This window comes from Danio rerio, chromosome 8 (genome assembly GCF_052040795.2).
Source record: "Danio rerio strain M-AB ecotype USA chromosome 8, GRCz13ab, whole genome shotgun sequence".
In the NCBI taxonomy this organism is placed as follows: domain Eukaryota; kingdom Metazoa; phylum Chordata; class Actinopteri; order Cypriniformes; family Danionidae; genus Danio; species Danio rerio.
Window position 1 is genome coordinate 21,825,001 of NC_141028.1, and position 17,635 is coordinate 21,842,635.

Here is a 17,635-nt window from a genome sequence, read left to right on the forward strand (position 1 = left end):
AGTTGGTCACAGCTCAGGTAGCAGCACCACCCAATGGTAGTATACCTCAACGTGCCCTATACAGCCCCCCAAAACCAAAAATTCCAGACTTCACAAACGACAGTGAACGAGATTTTGCTAATATGAAGCTAGCATTGGACAATTTGCTTGAACCTTACCCTGAACTTACAGAAAAGTACAAATACCATGTACTATTGGAGCATCTTAAACTTCCTGAAGCTCAGATGATAGGGCAGTCATGTAGGCATCATCCATATCCCTATTCAGCAGCTATGCAAGCACTTCAATTACAGTATGGTCAGCCCCATCAACTGGCTCAAAGTGAAATAGCAGCCATCCTTACATCACCAGATGTAAAGCCCAATGATGGTCATAGCTTTCAGAGTTTCGCTTTGAGAGTTCATCTTCTGGTCAGTATGCTGCTGTCACTAGAGGGACCCAGAGGGATGGAGCTTAACTGTTGCTCGCATGTGGACCGCTTGCTTAGCAAGCTACCAAAATACCTTCGAGATGGCTTCATTGAGTTCCTTCAACAGCAGGGAAAACTTAATGCCTTAAGTTTGAACCCTTATAATCTGCAGGACTTCGCTGGGTGGCTACAAGTCAAAGCACAGCAGCAGCGGCTGTCTAATCGACTAATGCAACGCTATCAACATGAAAGGCCTTCAAGTATTGGAAAGGAGAAAACTCAAGCCATAACAAAGGGGACAAGTTTAGTACTTTATCAGGGTGCGGCCCCAAATGAGACTGCTCTCCCTACCCATCCTAAAGAGAACAAACAAAGGAAGCCACTTAAGGTACAATGTCTGTTCTGCAATAGTAAAGAACATTACATTACACGCTGCGACAATATCAAAGAGCAGTCAGTCGCAGAGCTCCATAAGTGGATTTCAGATGGAAGGCGATGCTGGAAATGTGCACGATTTCATGCACCAGAGATGTGCAACCTCAAAAAGCCATGCAGTGACTGTGGTAGAATACATCTACAGGTGCTCCATCGTATCGCATCTAATGATCAACCAAACACATCAGGTATGCCAGAGAGTCGTATTTACCTCACCCCTGCCAGTGTGACCTGTAGAGTGCTTCTTAAAATGGTTCCAGTGTTGCTACATGGCAAGTTCAAATCAGTAGAAACCTATGCTATACTAGATGATGGAGCGCAACGAACCATTGTCTTACCAATGGCTGCACAGATGCTTCAGTTGAAAGGTGAACCTGAAGTACTGACTTTACGCACAGTGCGAGCAGATGTTACCCATCTTTCTGGATCCAAGATAAATCTGGAAATTTCCCCAAAAGGCGAACCCAATAAACGTTTCCAGATACTTGACGCCTTCACAGCTTCCGGTTTGGATCTAGTTGAGCAATCATATCCAGTACAGAGACTTCAAAAGCTGTATGCTCACCTTAGAGGGCTCCCTCTACAGTCCTTCCACAACGTACGCCCACTAGTACTGATCGGATCAGATCATGTTCATCTTATCACAGCCGATAAGCCAGTCCACCAAGGAGTCAAAGGTGGCCCAGTTGCAATACACACAGCCCTCGGATGGGCATTACAAGGAGCAGAGAAGAGCACACCAATCCACAATTCAGTACAGCAGTGTCTTTTTACATCGGCCTCCTGTCCCAATGACTTGCTTTATCGCAGTGTTGAAAAGTTATGGCAACTAGACATCTTGCCTTATCGAAATGAGAAACTGGTGGTTAGATCCAGGGAAGACCAAGAAGCAATCAAACTTCTTGAGTGTAAAACACAGACAATTAATGTGGAGGGTGTCCAGCGGTATGCCACCCCTCTCCTGCGCAAACCTGGGGCTCCTACACTATTGAGTACGACTCGATCCGTCATGCCTACTTTGAGAAGTATTGAGAGGAAACTCCAGAGAGACCCTGAGAAAGCAACCATCTACTCTCGTGAGATTGAGAAGCTCATTAAAGCAGGCTATGTCACTAAAATTCATCCAGAAGAAATCAGCCAGTCCAAAGAGGCCTGGTACATACCCCACCACCTGGTGTGTCACAATGATAAACCAAGACTGGTCTTCAATTGCTCATTCAGGTCTCAAGGTCAGTCTCTGAATGATCAACTTCTCCCAGGGCCTGCACTTGGTCCATCCTTATTGGGCGTTCTTCTAAGATTTCGTCAATACAATGTGGCTGTAAGTGCAGATATCCGGGGAATGTTCCATCAGGTTCGCTTGTTACCTGAGGACAGACCTCTTCTCCGCTTCATTTGGCGAGATCTGCAATATGAGAATTGTCCAGATGTATATGAATGGCAGGTTTTGCCATTTGGTACAACCAGTAGCCCATGTTGTGCCATTTTTGCTGTGCAGCAGCATGCTCGCAATTACCAAGAGAGCTACCCAAGTGCTTTACAGACAATCCAGCAAAGCTTCTATGTGGACAATTATCTAGCGAGTTTTCCCACTACATCGGAAGCCAGGGTGTCCGTTGATCAACTGCGCAGCCTACTAGCTACAGGTGGCTTTGACCTTAGACAATGGGCTAGCAACCAGCCCGCAGTGATCTCACATCTACCCACTGAGGCAAGATCTTCAGCTGCAGAACAATGGCTTGCACAAAATAGAACTGATCCAATGGAACCAACTCTGGGCCTCAGGTGGAACTGTGCTGCTGATACACTGGGATACCACTATCGTCCAATAGAACATGCTACCCTGACAATGAGAACAGCGTATCAAATACTAGCCACACAGTATGATCCACTGGGCTTCATTGTGCCCTTTACCACACGAGCCAAGGTGCTCATTCAACAGTTGTGGTCTAAAAAGCGAGATTGGGACGACCCAAATTTACCACAAGATCTCAGCAGGGCCTGGGAAACATGGGAGAATGAGTTAAAACATCTCAGCGATATAACCATACCTCGTTGCTACTCATCTATTCCCCACGATGCACAACAACAGTACGAACTACATGTGTTCTGTGACGCATCCGAACGGGCTTATGGGGCTGTGGCTTACTTGGTGGAATATGCAGATGTTATTCATTCAACCTTTGTCATGGCCAGATCAAGAATTGCTCCTAAGAGGCAACAATCCATACCTCGACTGGAGTTATGTGCTGCACTAGCAGGTGCACAGCTGGCAAAGCTCCTGAAGGAGGAGATCACCCTTAAAATCCAGCAGATAGTTTTATGGACTGATTCTACAACTGTGCTAGAGTGGCTCCAGTCCGATTCATGTCGATTTAAAGTTTTTGTTGGAACACGGGTCTCAGAAATCCAGGATCTGACTGAGCATAGTACTTGGCGCTATGTTGACACACAGCAAAACCCAGCAGATGATATCACCAGGGGTAAACCACTCCAAAGTTTTACCATTCCTGGGCGCTGGAGTCAGGGACCCTCATTCCTAAACCTGGGTCCTGAGCACTGGCCAAAAAGACCTGAACCATCAAGGTCAGAAGGATTACCTGATTTAAAGGGTGCCAACATCTGTTGTTTAATGACTGTGGTGCCAGATCATACTTTCCCCGATGCCACTCATTTCCATACATGGAAAGAGTTAGTGGAAGCGACTCGACAGGCCGATGGAAAGGCGACAGGTAGTCAACCAGATACTCAACTCATGGACCATCGCACAGCAGAATTGGAATTAATAAAAGGGTGTCAGGCTCAAAGCTTTCCCGAGGAGACCGCAGCCCTCAAAATGCACAAACCTGTACCAAATCACAGTCGATTAAGATGTCTTGCTCCAGAGTGGGATCCGGTGATGGAGGTAATTAGAGTCGGAGGACGATTACGAAGGCTGGAAAGCCTAAATGCTGAGGAAACTCACCCTATAGTATTACACCCACAGCATCCAACCACAAAGCTTCTCATCAAAGAGTTTGATGAGCGCCTGCTCCACCCAGGTACAGAAAGAGTGTACGCCGAACTTCGGAGACAATATTGGATCTTGAGGGGGCGGCAAGCTGTTAAACATCACCAGCTTAAATGTTCATCATGCCAACGATGGAGAGCTCAGCCTAAAGTACCAAAAATGGCAGACCTCCCACCAGAGCGGCTCAGGATTCTTTGCCCACCATTTTACTCTACTGGAGTAGACTGTTTTGGTCCATATCAGGTAAAAATAGGCAGACGAGTGGAGAAACGTTGGGGAGTCATTTTTAAATGTCTCACAACAAGAGCGGTTCACATTGAGCTCCTCAACTCCATGGATGTGGATGCCTTCTTGCTTGCTTTGCGACGATTCATGGCCAGACGTGGCAGACCAAAGGAGCTTAGGTCAGATTGTGGTACAAACTTCCGTGGGGCTGATCGAGAGCTAAGAGAAGCCTTTGCTGCCATGGAATCCCCATTAAAAGAGCGGCTAGCTGATCATCAGATCACATTTAAGTTCAACCCTCCTCATGCACCGCATTTCGGTGGCACTTGGGAACGAGAGGTTCGTTCCATAAAGACTGCTCTACGGGCAGCAGTTGGTGGCCAGTCTGTCTCAGAAGATGTCCTCACTACTGTATTAGTAGAGGTAGAGGGCATTTTGAACTCAAAACCGCTTGGATATGTCTCCACGGATATTGCAGATCCAGATCCTATTACACCAAACCTTCTCCTCATGGGGCGGCGGGATGCGTCACTCCCACAAGTGACTTATGCTTCAGGGGAAATGGGACGGCGCAGATGGCGCCATTGTCAAAATCTTGTGGATCAGTTCTTGACTCAGTTTACAAGGAATTACTTGCCCACACTACAAACCCGCCAAAAGTGGCAAACTTCATCCGACAATCTAAAAGTGGGTTCAGTGGTTTTGATTGTTGACCCACAATTGACATAAATGTTCAAGGTAAAGTGTACACTAGGCCAGTAGCCCGGCTCATTCAGTTGCCAGCCTTTCAAGATGACAGTAAAGACTCCTAAAGAATTCTCTTGACTTGCACATTTGCTGTTCAAATGTGGGGGCGGCTGTTCTGAATTCTTTATACTATGGCTGTAACACGATTTACTGAGTGTTCTGTTAAGGGCTTATATTATGAATGTAGGATGTAACTTCCGGAGGATGCATATTTGAGTCCATATATGAGAAGTTGAATGTGCTGACTCATGAGTGAGACGCGATTGCCATCCGTGAGATATTGTGAAGTGCGGGGTAAAGTTATTGCCAAGTGAGTTTGTTCCTTTATATCATGTTTGTAATTACCCTTGTATGCGTGATGTTGTTAATGACCCGCGATCGGCCGCGAGCATTAGTTTCCGTGTAAACCAAAAGTGAAAGTGCTGCTACCATCAGCAACGCGGCTAATCCCGATGTCCTCGTTGAGATCTCGTTTGTTTTATTATGATTCAGTTTACTATATTCTACATTTGTTATGCCTTATGCTGTCACATGCCCTTTATATGATGCAGCTTTAGTCATTGATGTCTATTTATATTCTGTTTACATTCAGCATACATTAGTCTATTGACTGCACTTTAAAAGAGCTGCAAATACTGTGTTGTTTAGTTTAGGATATTTATTGTGTCAGTACATATATATTTCGTGTTTGATATTTTATTATTTACGTATATTTATTGTTTATTACAGGAAACTACCTCCCTGCTCATAAATAAAAGATTGAAATTATCTCCTGACTCCTACTCCTTAACCAGAGTGCTGAAGTGGTCAGCAACATTTAAAGAACTGGCATTCTAAATTGGGCAATACCCAACAAATGGTCCTTCGAGCCGGAGCACTGACTGCTTCAGAATGTCAGCAGATGGCAATCCAACATCTCCTTCTCATGCCAGACCATTACGACAATGTCAAGCCCCCAGGTATCTAGAGGATTATGTCCTTGACTCCCATCACCGACCTGCCCTCACCTCTAGTACGGTTCACAGTGTAATGGAGGAGCCAAAAGGCGCAGCAGCCGCAGTGTATTCGAGTCAAGCAGATGTAACCTCCAGTCAAGGTAGACATCTGGTCACACCCAGTCCAAGTCAAGCAGACTTATTGAGTGTGGACTCATTAACTAAATTAATGGAAACCATAAACGAGAAGGACAAAGAAGAAAATGCTGAAATGCACAGTCTTCTCAGGAAATTAGAGCAGCTCAAGAAACGGAAACAACGCAGAGAGGAGATGATGGAGCACATTACGTCTTTCATAAGGGAGGAACAGGGAAATGAGAACAATGAACCAGTACAGTCTTCTCCTGCACCTTCTAATCCATCAAGTCCTCCACCCTTACCCTCATGGGACACAGTACCACAATCAGAGCACCAAGTTGCTGCAGGCTTATCAATGGGACCAGAGAAGTCGTCACATCAGATGTCAGTTATGGTTTCTAGACCAACGGTGGGGAGCCATAATGCTGCTTATGAATCAGTCAATCAGAGTCGTCCACAAACTACAGGTTTATTGTGTTCCCCTCCCTCATCTGGCATGGCATCTCCTGTTCCCCATCCGCCACAGTCACAGCTATATGAGCCCATGTCCTCTCAGGCTCCCAGACCTCTCCCTAGGCAGGAACAAGCTAGCACTGCTCATTCAGAACGATCATTTCACCCCCTTGAACCACAGGTGATTTCGCCAACACCAGTCTATCCACGTTCTATGGCACCTTATGGTTATATTGCAACACCATACTCACAAATGCAGTTGGTGAATGCACCCAATTCACACAATCTTGCCCCTCCGTATCAAGCAATGATGTCATCAACATTACTTCCCCAAAATATGTTCTCAGGCCCAATGCCTTCAGTGAGCACGGCTGCAGTCGCACCACAGTTGGTCACAGCTCAGGTAGCAGCACCACCCAATGGTAGTATACCTCAACGTGCCCTATACAGCCCCCCAAAACCAAAAATTCCAGACTTCACAAACGACAGTGAACGAGATTTTGCTAATATGAAGCTAGCATTGGACAATTTGCTTGAACCTTACCCTGAACTTACAGAAAAGTACAAATACCATGTACTATTGGAGCATCTTAAACTTCCTGAAGCTCAGATGATAGGGCAGTCATGTAGGCATCATCCATATCCCTATTCAGCAGCTATGCAAGCACTTCAATTACAGTATGGTCAGCCCCATCAACTGGCTCAAAGTGAAATAGCAGCCATCCTTACATCACCAGATGTAAAGCCCAATGATGGTCATAGCTTTCAGAGTTTCGCTTTGAGAGTTCATCTTCTGGTCAGTATGCTGCTGTCACTAGAGGGACCCAGAGGGATGGAGCTTAACTGTTGCTCGCATGTGGACCGCTTGCTTAGCAAGCTACCAAAATACCTTCGAGATGGCTTCATTGAGTTCCTTCAACAGCAGGGAAAACTTAATGCCTTAAGTTTGAACCCTTATAATCTGCAGGACTTCGCTGGGTGGCTACAAGTCAAAGCACAGCAGCAGCGGCTGTCTAATCGACTAATGCAACGCTATCAACATGAAAGGCCTTCAAGTATTGGAAAGGAGAAAACTCAAGCCATAACAAAGGGGACAAGTTTAGTACTTTATCAGGGTGCGGCCCCAAATGAGACTGCTCTCCCTACCCATCCTAAAGAGAACAAACAAAGGAAGCCACTTAAGGTACAATGTCTGTTCTGCAATAGTAAAGAACATTACATTACACGCTGCGACAATATCAAAGAGCAGTCAGTCGCAGAGCTCCATAAGTGGATTTCAGATGGAAGGCGATGCTGGAAATGTGCACGATTTCATGCACCAGAGATGTGCAACCTCAAAAAGCCATGCAGTGACTGTGGTAGAATACATCTACAGGTGCTCCATCGTATCGCATCTAATGATCAACCAAACACATCAGGTATGCCAGAGAGTCGTATTTACCTCACCCCTGCCAGTGTGACCTGTAGAGTGCTTCTTAAAGTGGTTCCAGTGTTGCTACATGGCAAGTTCAAATCAGTAGAAACCTATGCTATACTAGATGATGGAGCGCAACGAACCATTGTCTTACCAATGGCTGCACAGATGCTTCAGTTGAAAGGTGAACCTGAAGTACTGACTTTACGCACAGTGCGAGCAGATGTTACCCATCTTTCTGGATCCAAGATAAATCTGGAAATTTCCCCAAAAGGCGAACCCAATAAACGTTTCCAGATACTTGACGCCTTCACAGCTTCCGGTTTGGATCTAGTTGAGCAATCATATCCAGTACAGAGACTTCAAAAGCTGTATGCTCACCTTAGAGGGCTCCCTCTACAGTCCTTCCACAACGTACGCCCACTAGTACTGATCGGATCAGATCATGTTCATCTTATCACAGCCGATAAGCCAGTCCACCAAGGAGTCAAAGGTGGCCCAGTTGCAATACACACAGCCCTCGGATGGGCATTACAAGGAGCAGAGAAGAGCACACCAATCCACAATTCAGTACAGCAGTGTCTTTTTACATCGGCCTCCTGTCCCAATGACTTGCTTTATCGCAGTGTTGAAAAGTTATGGCAACTAGACATCTTGCCTTATCGAAATGAGAAACTGGTGGTTAGATCCAGGGAAGACCAAGAAGCAATCAAACTTCTTGAGTGTAAAACACAGACAATTAATGTGGAGGGTGTCCAGCGGTATGCCACCCCTCTCCTGCGCAAACCTGGGGCTCCTACACTATTGAGTACGACTCGATCCGTCATGCCTACTTTGAGAAGTATTGAGAGGAAACTCCAGAGAGACCCTGAGAAAGCAACCATCTACTCTCGTGAGATTGAGAAGCTCATTAAAGCAGGCTATGTCACTAAAATTCATCCAGAAGAAATCAGCCAGTCCAAAGAGGCCTGGTACATACCCCACCACCTGGTGTGTCACAATGATAAACCAAGACTGGTCTTCAATTGCTCATTCAGGTCTCAAGGTCAGTCTCTGAATGATCAACTTCTCCCAGGGCCTGCACTTGGTCCATCCTTATTGGGCGTTCTTCTAAGATTTCGTCAATACAATGTGGCTGTAAGTGCAGATATCCGGGGAATGTTCCATCAGGTTCGCTTGTTACCTGAGGACAGACCTCTTCTCCGCTTCATTTGGCGAGATCTGCAATATGAGAATTGTCCAGATGTATATGAATGGCAGGTTTTGCCATTTGGTACAACCAGTAGCCCATGTTGTGCCATTTTTGCTGTGCAGCAGCATGCTCGCAATTACCAAGAGAGCTACCCAAGTGCTTTACAGACAATCCAGCAAAGCTTCTATGTGGACAATTATCTAGCGAGTTTTCCCACTACATCGGAAGCCAGGGTGTCCGTTGATCAACTGCGCAGCCTACTAGCTACAGGTGGCTTTGACCTTAGACAATGGGCTAGCAACCAGCCCGCAGTGATCTCACATCTACCCACTGAGGCAAGATCTTCAGCTGCAGAACAATGGCTTGCACAAAATAGAACTGATCCAATGGAACCAACTCTGGGCCTCAGGTGGAACTGTGCTGCTGATACACTGGGATACCACTATCGTCCAATAGAACATGCTACCCTGACAATGAGAACAGCGTATCAAATACTAGCCACACAGTATGATCCACTGGGCTTCATTGTGCCCTTTACCACACGAGCCAAGGTGCTCATTCAACAGTTGTGGTCTAAAAAGCGAGATTGGGACGACCCAAATTTACCACAAGATCTCAGCAGGGCCTGGGAAACATGGGAGAATGAGTTAAAACATCTCAGCGATATAACCATACCTCGTTGCTACTCATCTATTCCCCACGATGCACAACAACAGTACGAACTACATGTGTTCTGTGACGCATCCGAACGGGCTTATGGGGCTGTGGCTTACTTGGTGGAATATGCAGATGTTATTCATTCAACCTTTGTCATGGCCAGATCAAGAATTGCTCCTAAGAGGCAACAATCCATACCTCGACTGGAGTTATGTGCTGCACTAGCAGGTGCACAGCTGGCAAAGCTCCTGAAGGAGGAGATCACCCTTAAAATCCAGCAGATAGTTTTATGGACTGATTCTACAACTGTGCTAGAGTGGCTCCAGTCCGATTCATGTCGATTTAAAGTTTTTGTTGGAACACGGGTCTCAGAAATCCAGGATCTGACTGAGCATAGTACTTGGCGCTATGTTGACACACAGCAAAACCCAGCAGATGATATCACCAGGGGTAAACCACTCCAAAGTTTTACCATTCCTGGGCGCTGGAGTCAGGGACCCTCATTCCTAAACCTGGGTCCTGAGCACTGGCCAAAAAGACCTGAACCATCAAGGTCAGAAGGATTACCTGATTTAAAGGGTGCCAACATCTGTTGTTTAATGACTGTGGTGCCAGATCATACTTTCCCCGATGCCACTCATTTCCATACATGGAAAGAGTTAGTGGAAGCGACTCGACAGGCCGATGGAAAGGCGACAGGTAGTCAACCAGATACTCAACTCATGGACCATCGCACAGCAGAATTGGAATTAATAAAAGGGTGTCAGGCTCAAAGCTTTCCCGAGGAGACCGCAGCCCTCAAAATGCACAAACCTGTACCAAATCACAGTCGATTAAGATGTCTTGCTCCAGAGTGGGATCCGGTGATGGAGGTAATTAGAGTCGGAGGACGATTACGAAGGCTGGAAAGCCTAAATGCTGAGGAAACTCACCCTATAGTATTACACCCACAGCATCCAACCACAAAGCTTCTCATCAAAGAGTTTGATGAGCGCCTGCTCCACCCAGGTACAGAAAGAGTGTACGCCGAACTTCGGAGACAATATTGGATCTTGAGGGGGCGGCAAGCTGTTAAACATCACCAGCTTAAATGTTCATCATGCCAACGATGGAGAGCTCAGCCTAAAGTACCAAAAATGGCAGACCTCCCACCAGAGCGGCTCAGGATTCTTTGCCCACCATTTTACTCTACTGGAGTAGACTGTTTTGGTCCATATCAGGTAAAAATAGGCAGACGAGTGGAGAAACGTTGGGGAGTCATTTTTAAATGTCTCACAACAAGAGCGGTTCACATTGAGCTCCTCAACTCCATGGATGTGGATGCCTTCTTGCTTGCTTTGCGACGATTCATGGCCAGACGTGGCAGACCAAAGGAGCTTAGGTCAGATTGTGGTACAAACTTCCGTGGGGCTGATCGAGAGCTAAGAGAAGCCTTTGCTGCCATGGAATCCCCATTAAAAGAGCGGCTAGCTGATCATCAGATCACATTTAAGTTCAACCCTCCTCATGCACCGCATTTCGGTGGCACTTGGGAACGAGAGGTTCGTTCCATAAAGACTGCTCTACGGGCAGCAGTTGGTGGCCAGTCTGTCTCAGAAGATGTCCTCACTACTGTATTAGTAGAGGTAGAGGGCATTTTGAACTCAAAACCGCTTGGATATGTCTCCACGGATATTGCAGATCCAGATCCTATTACACCAAACCTTCTCCTCATGGGGCGGCGGGATGCGTCACTCCCACAAGTGACTTATGCTTCAGGGGAAATGGGACGGCGCAGATGGCGCCATTGTCAAAATCTTGTGGATCAGTTCTTGACTCAGTTTACAAGGAATTACTTGCCCACACTACAAACCCGCCAAAAGTGGCAAACTTCATCCGACAATCTAAAAGTGGGTTCAGTGGTTTTGATTGTTGACCCACAATTGACATAAATGTTCAAGGTAAAGTGTACACTAGGCCAGTAGCCCGGCTCATTCAGTTGCCAGCCTTTCAAGATGACAGTAAAGACTCCTAAAGAATTCTCTTGACTTGCACATTTGCTGTTCAAATGTGGGGGCGGCTGTTCTGAATTCTTTATACTATGGCTGTAACACGATTTACTGAGTGTTCTGTTAAGGGCTTATATTATGAATGTAGGATGTAACTTCCGGAGGATGCATATTTGAGTCCATATATGAGAAGTTGAATGTGCTGACTCATGAGTGAGACGCGATTGCCATCCGTGAGATATTGTGAAGTGCGGGGTAAAGTTATTGCCAAGTGAGTTTGTTCCTTTATATCATGTTTGTAATTACCCTTGTATGCTTGATATTAAGTGCGTGATGTTGTTAATGACCCGCGATCGGCCGCGAGCATTAGTTTCCGTGTAAACCAAAAGTGAAAGTGCTGCTACCATCAGCAACGCGGCTAATCCCGATGTCCTCGTTGAGATCTCGTTTGTTTTATTATGATTCAGTTTACTATATTCTACATTTGTTATGCCTTATGCTGTCACATGCCCTTTATATGATGCAGCTTTAGTCATTGATGTCTATTTATATTCTGTTTACATTCAGCATACATTAGTCTATTGACTGCACTTTAAAAGAGCTGCAAATACTGTGTTGTTTAGTTTAGGATATTTATTGTGTCAGTACATATATATTTCGTGTTTGATATTTTATTATTTACGTATATTTATTGTTTATTACAGGAAACTACCTCCCTGCTCATAAATAAAAGATTGAAATTATCTCCTGACTCCTACTCCTTAACCAGAGTGCTGAAGTGGTCAGCAACATTTAAAGAACTGGCATTCTAAATTGGGCAATACCCAACACCACTATTGGGTCGAATGGTTCTAAGGGTACATACATAGACTTGCCTCAGTCATTGCCTTATGCGCTTGTGTTACATTTCAAATGGCTCTATTACAGCACCATCATGTAAAATGAAGCCACAGGAAAAGAAACCATTTTGTGAAATAGTGGAAAAGCAGCTACCGAGAATGCACTAGTGTTTTATTGGATCAAAACAAATGTAAAACATTTTTAATTAACAAGCCTGAGAAACTCATAGGATAACTAATGAGACTCAGATTCAGGCACCCACCTGAGTAATAGGGCCCTTGCAGTAAGCACAGCGAGGAGAGAAGAGCTTCTGATAGTCTTTCTCACAGTATGGCTTGCCGTCTCGCTCAAAGAAACCACATGTGCCCAGTTCTTCCCTGCACGCCGAGCAAACAAAGTGTTCCGGGTGCCACACCTGACCCAGAGCTGTGATCATCTGCACAAACACAACAGCACATTACACTTTTATAACAAAAGAAATGTACAGAAACAACAAGACAGCATACTGTACCTTCCCAGCTATACACTTTCCACAAGAAGCACAGTGGCCTTTGGCAGCGGTGCGAACCCCCATTTTCTCCATATCTGAGCTGAGCGAGCCGAGCAGATCGTCTATAGCATCCACACCCTTGGAGAATTTCTCTGACAGAGGAGGATGCTGAGGTTTCCTGTCCCCTTCCTGTCTTCCACTACCACTTTCTCCTGTTTCCTCTGTTGTTTTGGCCTTTATTGACTTGCGAGCCAGTGGAGGTGGGTTTGATGAGGGAGCTGGCTCTGAAACCTTCAAAATGAAGTGTCAGGGGTTGTTTCAGTTTTAAAGCATATATATTTTAAAAGCATTTTTAAGAAAGCTGTGCCTGAAAATATGCTTGGAATACAAAGAAGTTAAACTTTAAACTTTTAAACTTTAAAAGTTAAGTTTAAAAGTTAAGAATTTGAAAGCTGCTATGCTATCCACTTGCTAAGTTGTTTTGTGTGTTTGCTAGGAGGTTGTTTGAGTTACAGTGGGCCATAGATATGTACGCTAGATATCGCATACAGACCCTGAGCATGCGTCAATAGCGCCACTGTAACGACTGGGGGGAGTGACACTCACAACAGAAGGTAAGATCCAATATGCAGGTTTATTTAATGTCGTCAAGCAAGCAATGGTCAAATCAGGTACAAACAGGTATGTGTAGGCAAATCCAGAGTCGTAAACAAAGTGCAGGCAATAGGTCGTAAGGCTGGCGGCTAAACAGGATAACTAGGGTAAACAAGGCTAGGATCGAGACACGGAGAAACAAGACAAGGAGGAAACGCGTTGTAATGTCACTATGGGCGATCAAGACTCGGCAAACTGGAAGGGTGAAAGAGTGGCTTATGAATGGTGTGATATCAGTCTGTGACAAAGTTCAGCTGGTGATTGCAATCAGGATAGATGAATGACCAGGCGTGCGTGTTTGGAAGAAGTGCATGTATGAATATGTAGTCCTGGGAAATGCGGAAGTGAAGTTCAAGTATAGTGGAAACCAGCGATCTCCGGAGAACGATCGCTGGTTATCGTAACAGCCACCACATTTGTACAGTGCATAGATATTTATATTAGATGTCACCTACACTTGTTGTCTATTGAAAGAAATGCGTCAAAAAGCCGCCATTTTAGTACAGTGTTGCGCTCCTTTGAATGGAATGTGAGACCAAGGTGCAGTGGAGGACTGGCCGGAGCCAGAGATATATACACATATATACATATATCTATGATCGGGAGTTTTCCCGGTGGTCAGAATGCAAATTCATTTTTAAATTACAAAATTTAAAACTTACATCACTTTTCTACATCAATGGATTATGACCGCACAGGTATTGCCGACAAAAAGCATGTGCTTGTGTGCATGGAAATGTATTATCTCCCTCCCTGTTAAATTTGATCTAATCTGTGTCCTGAAACACACCCCCTCACCTGCTTTCACTTCTCATTCTAACGAAGAGAGAAATTCGCTTGTGAATAAGTCCCCATTATAAACGACTCGTTCAAGCTGACAATATTACAAGTTTCTAAAATTCTAACTTACAAAAGTTCATAAGATACAAACACTTTGACTTTTGTCCTGGGTGCACTGTAAAATATGGCGGCGCTATTGATGCATGCACTGGATCTGTATGCAATATCTAGTGTATATATTTATGTGTAAAGTGCTCCCAGGACAAAAGTCATTCATTCGCACCTGTCAAGATTAAAGCCAAACTGAAGATGCTGGACTTTTGCACTGCATACGGGTGTAGTAAACAAGCAAAACAAGAGATTAAAGCACAAGGTAGAACATTTCATAAGATTTCGTTTTTTACATTTTTGTATGTTATGAACTTTTGTGCTCAACAAGTAGCGTTATTGATGATAAGTCTCTTACCGCACTGACCATGACCATGTTTTGATGAATAAAATCAGCAAACAATGCAAATGAAATACGACAACAAGACGCTGTGGTGCCAGAAACTTGTATTATTGACAGCTGAAGTCAGCCTGCGCCTCAATGAGCATGCTGTCCACCCTAAATTATGGAATATTACAAATGTTATACCATTTAGATCAGAAAGATGAATATGCACATTGAGACACAGGGCTATCAATGGTTCACATGAGTCATTCATAACAGGGATTTAGGCTATTCACAAGCTAATCGCTTCCTCCATTAGAATGAGAGGTGAAAGCAGGAGTAGAGGGGTGTTTCAGGACATGAATTAGATCAAATTTAACAGGGAGGGAGATAATACATTTCCATGCACACAAACTCGTGCTCTTTGTCGGCAGTGCCTGTGCGGTCACTTATCTATGTAGAAAAGTGATGTAAATAATAATTTTCGGAATTTAAAAAAAAATATTGGCGTACTGACCACCGGGAAAACTCCTGATCATAGATATATGTGTCTATATATCTCTGGCTCTGGATGGCCAGTCCTCAACTGCATCTTGGTCCCACATTCATTTCAAAGGAGCGATATACAGTTCAAAAATGGCGGCTCCATTGGCACATTCCTTCCAATAGACAACAATAGCGCAGGTGACATCTAATGTAAATATCTATGACTATGTGCTCAGTTGGGGGATTCTGTGTTGATGCTGAATGCTTACTGGTGTGTGGCAGCTTGTTGTTGCTTTTAAGTTAGTTACTAGTCAGGTTGGTTGCTATAATACTATTAGACTGGTAATATGTGGTTGCTAGGGTATTCTGTGTGGTTGTTAGAATGTGGGTGCTAGGGTGCTGAGTTTTTATCAGTCACTTTGGTAGATTTCTCACAACCTTATTTACATTTGCACAACAGTTAATGCATTTCTTTAAACAATTATTCACATATGCACATCATAGTAGCAGTTTCTCATTCATTCCAACAAATTGCAAATGCTTTTGAACATGCATCAACTGCTTTCATTCAACTCTCTGCTGTTTAATAACATTATCATTTGTTTATGTCATGTCAGTCTAAATTAACTAAACTTGTGAATGCTGAATAGTCATTCCATATAAAACTAATAGTCCTCATTTCATTACTTGAGTCATTACATACACAAACGTTGAACTAGTTGTCAAAATATGTCAAACAAATTTAAGCAAATTTTAAATATTTTTTTTCCTGAAAATGTCTTCTAAATTAAAAATTTGATGAATGATTTACAGACCTGTGTATGTTGTATGTTCAGTTCCAACATGTACTGCAATAGTGTTTGCAGTTGTGCACAGCTTTACCCACAGGAAGTTTATGTTTGTTGTAAATAAGGGTGTGTTTATTCTTTTGCACAAGGTTGTGACCACAGCAGAGCAAAAGCAGTAAAAATGTAAAACATACATATTCAGTGTCTTATACTCAGATACCTCACTAAATGCAGTGATGCCTAACTTTACTGTAGTTTTCAAATAACTGTGCAAATAGTTTATAGTGCTGTCTTGAGCATTTTCAGGAAGTTTCACCAAAATCTGACTTTTTTGCATTGGGAAAAAATGTACAGAGTAAACTGACATAGTAAAAACATGACAAAGCTATTTGACTATCTTGTTCAAAAACAATGGTGTCAGGACTTTTCATCTTGATGACACTGACACTCTCTTTGGCATGAATACTTGCTTTTGATGAATGAGCTATCCATTTTGAGCATGTGATGTGCTGTTACAGGTTATCAACTAGGTTTTGCAGGTTGTACTAAATATTTTGAGAAATGCAACTGTTGTGCAAATGTAAATATTGTTGTGAGAAATGCACCAGAGAAAAAAGCAACTGAGAAAAACTCTAATATGCAATTTCTATAGGGTATTCCTCATAGTTACAAAGTTGATCTGTATATTTGATAGTGTGTTGCTGACAGATACGATGGATGGATGGATGGATGGATGGATGGATATTTCATTTGAGTGGGCATGAATCAGGATCTCTAATGTGCTTATGCTGCCCTCTTCTGGCAATGCTCAGTATGTGCAGTGGCTGTAGAGAGTATTGACCATCTTAAAGTGAGCATGTCAGGCTCATGTTTCCCTTACTTCCAGGTCGAGACCCAGCAGATCATTCATGAGGGAATCCAGTTCTCGTGTCGCTGTCCGGGGACTCATCAGACTGGCCTCTACAGGGGCTGTAGGAACACTACAAAAACACTCATGCACTCATTGAGTAGCTCAAACTCAAAGCACAGCATGCACCCCAAACAATACAGATGACGTAATGCACTGTCTATCGGAGCTCTAAAAGATGGATGTACCTGTAGGGGTTATCAAATGTCTGTCTTGGACCAGCGATAAGACTTGATGATTCAGTCTGTAACAGGAGGAGATTGAATGCATCAGTTTGGCCCTTATATATTTAACAGTTAGTTGTGACAAATAAGCACTACTGTTTAAAACCATTAGACTCAGTAAGACTCCTTTTACAATTATGAATTATTTTATTGATATTTTAAATATTACATGTTTGGAGTTATTTTGGTCTTAGGTTTGTTTAGAGTACTGAAAATGCTTTTTGTTGTATTTAAAGCTTAAATTGATAGTTCACCCTTTACTTGTTCCAAACCTCTATTAGTTTCTTTCTTCTGTTAAACACTAAAGAAGATCATTTGAAGAAAGCTGAAAACCTGTAATCATTATTTGTAGGAAAAACAACTATAGGTAAGTCAATGGTTACAGGTTTTTAGCTTTCTTCAAAATATCTTCTTTTGTGTTTAACAGAAA

The 17,635-nt window shown here is 43.7% G+C and overlaps 3 protein-coding genes and 1 long non-coding RNA gene across 11 annotated transcripts in view; 3 read left to right on the forward strand and 1 right to left on the reverse strand.

The window, feature by feature from the left end:
* The window catches only part of LOC141375029 (uncharacterized), a 6,628-nt gene extending 1,676 nt beyond the window's left edge, over window positions 1-4,952 (forward strand). The window contains exon 2 of the mRNA XM_087264508.1: window positions 1-4,952. This exon is cut by the window's left edge and continues 1,183 nt beyond it. Within this exon, the coding sequence (XP_087120634.1) occupies window positions 1-4,808 (4,808 nt within the window). The 3' untranslated portion in view covers window positions 4,809-4,952.
* Window positions 1-17,635, forward strand: part of si:ch211-120j21.2 — a 238,426-nt gene that overhangs the window by 214,421 nt on the left and 6,370 nt on the right. For 2 of the 3 annotated variants that reach the window (XR_015497801.1, XR_015497802.1), the window contains one exon: window positions 16,961-17,045. The exons of the other annotated variant lie outside the window; for it this stretch is intronic. This is a non-coding gene — a long non-coding RNA (si:ch211-120j21.2). The remainder of the gene's footprint in view (window positions 1-16,960; window positions 17,046-17,635) is intronic. 3 annotated transcript variants of the gene reach the window in all.
* lpxn (leupaxin) overlaps window positions 1-17,635 on the reverse strand; it is a 48,052-nt gene that overhangs the window by 12,399 nt on the left and 18,018 nt on the right. For 3 of the 5 annotated variants that reach the window (XM_087264518.1, XM_087264516.1, XM_087264517.1), the window contains 2 exons: window positions 12,955-13,224; window positions 12,706-12,879 (listed from right to left, as the gene is read on the reverse strand). In XM_087264518.1, coding sequence (XP_087120644.1) covers window positions 12,706-12,879; window positions 12,955-13,026 — 246 coding nt within the window. In that variant the 5' untranslated portion in view covers window positions 13,027-13,224. Of the gene's footprint in view, window positions 1-12,705; window positions 12,880-12,954; window positions 13,511-13,998; window positions 14,483-16,954; window positions 17,055-17,169; window positions 17,226-17,635 lie in introns of those variants that run through there. The other 2 variants (XM_087264515.1, XM_087264519.1) reach the window with 2 other exon arrangements.
* On the forward strand, window positions 5,538-12,346 carry LOC103911498 (uncharacterized). 2 transcript variants are annotated; one of them, XM_087264509.1, is made up of 2 exons: window positions 5,538-11,555; window positions 12,308-12,346. In XM_087264509.1, exon 1 carries the CDS (start codon window positions 5,718-5,720, stop codon window positions 11,544-11,546), a length of 5,829 nt encoding a protein of 1,942 aa, XP_087120635.1. In that variant the 5' UTR covers window positions 5,538-5,717; the 3' UTR covers window positions 11,547-11,555; window positions 12,308-12,346. The 2 variants fall into 2 exon arrangements, 1 of the variants encoding a protein (XP_087120635.1); XR_015497800.1 differs by lacking the exon at window positions 5,538-11,555 and adding an exon at window positions 11,815-11,874.

Excerpts from the sequence above, each read along its gene's own strand:
- LOC103911498 (XM_087264509.1), top strand. The coding sequence starts at position 5,718 with ATGTCAGCAGATGGCAATCCAACATCTCCTTCTCATGCCAGACCATTA.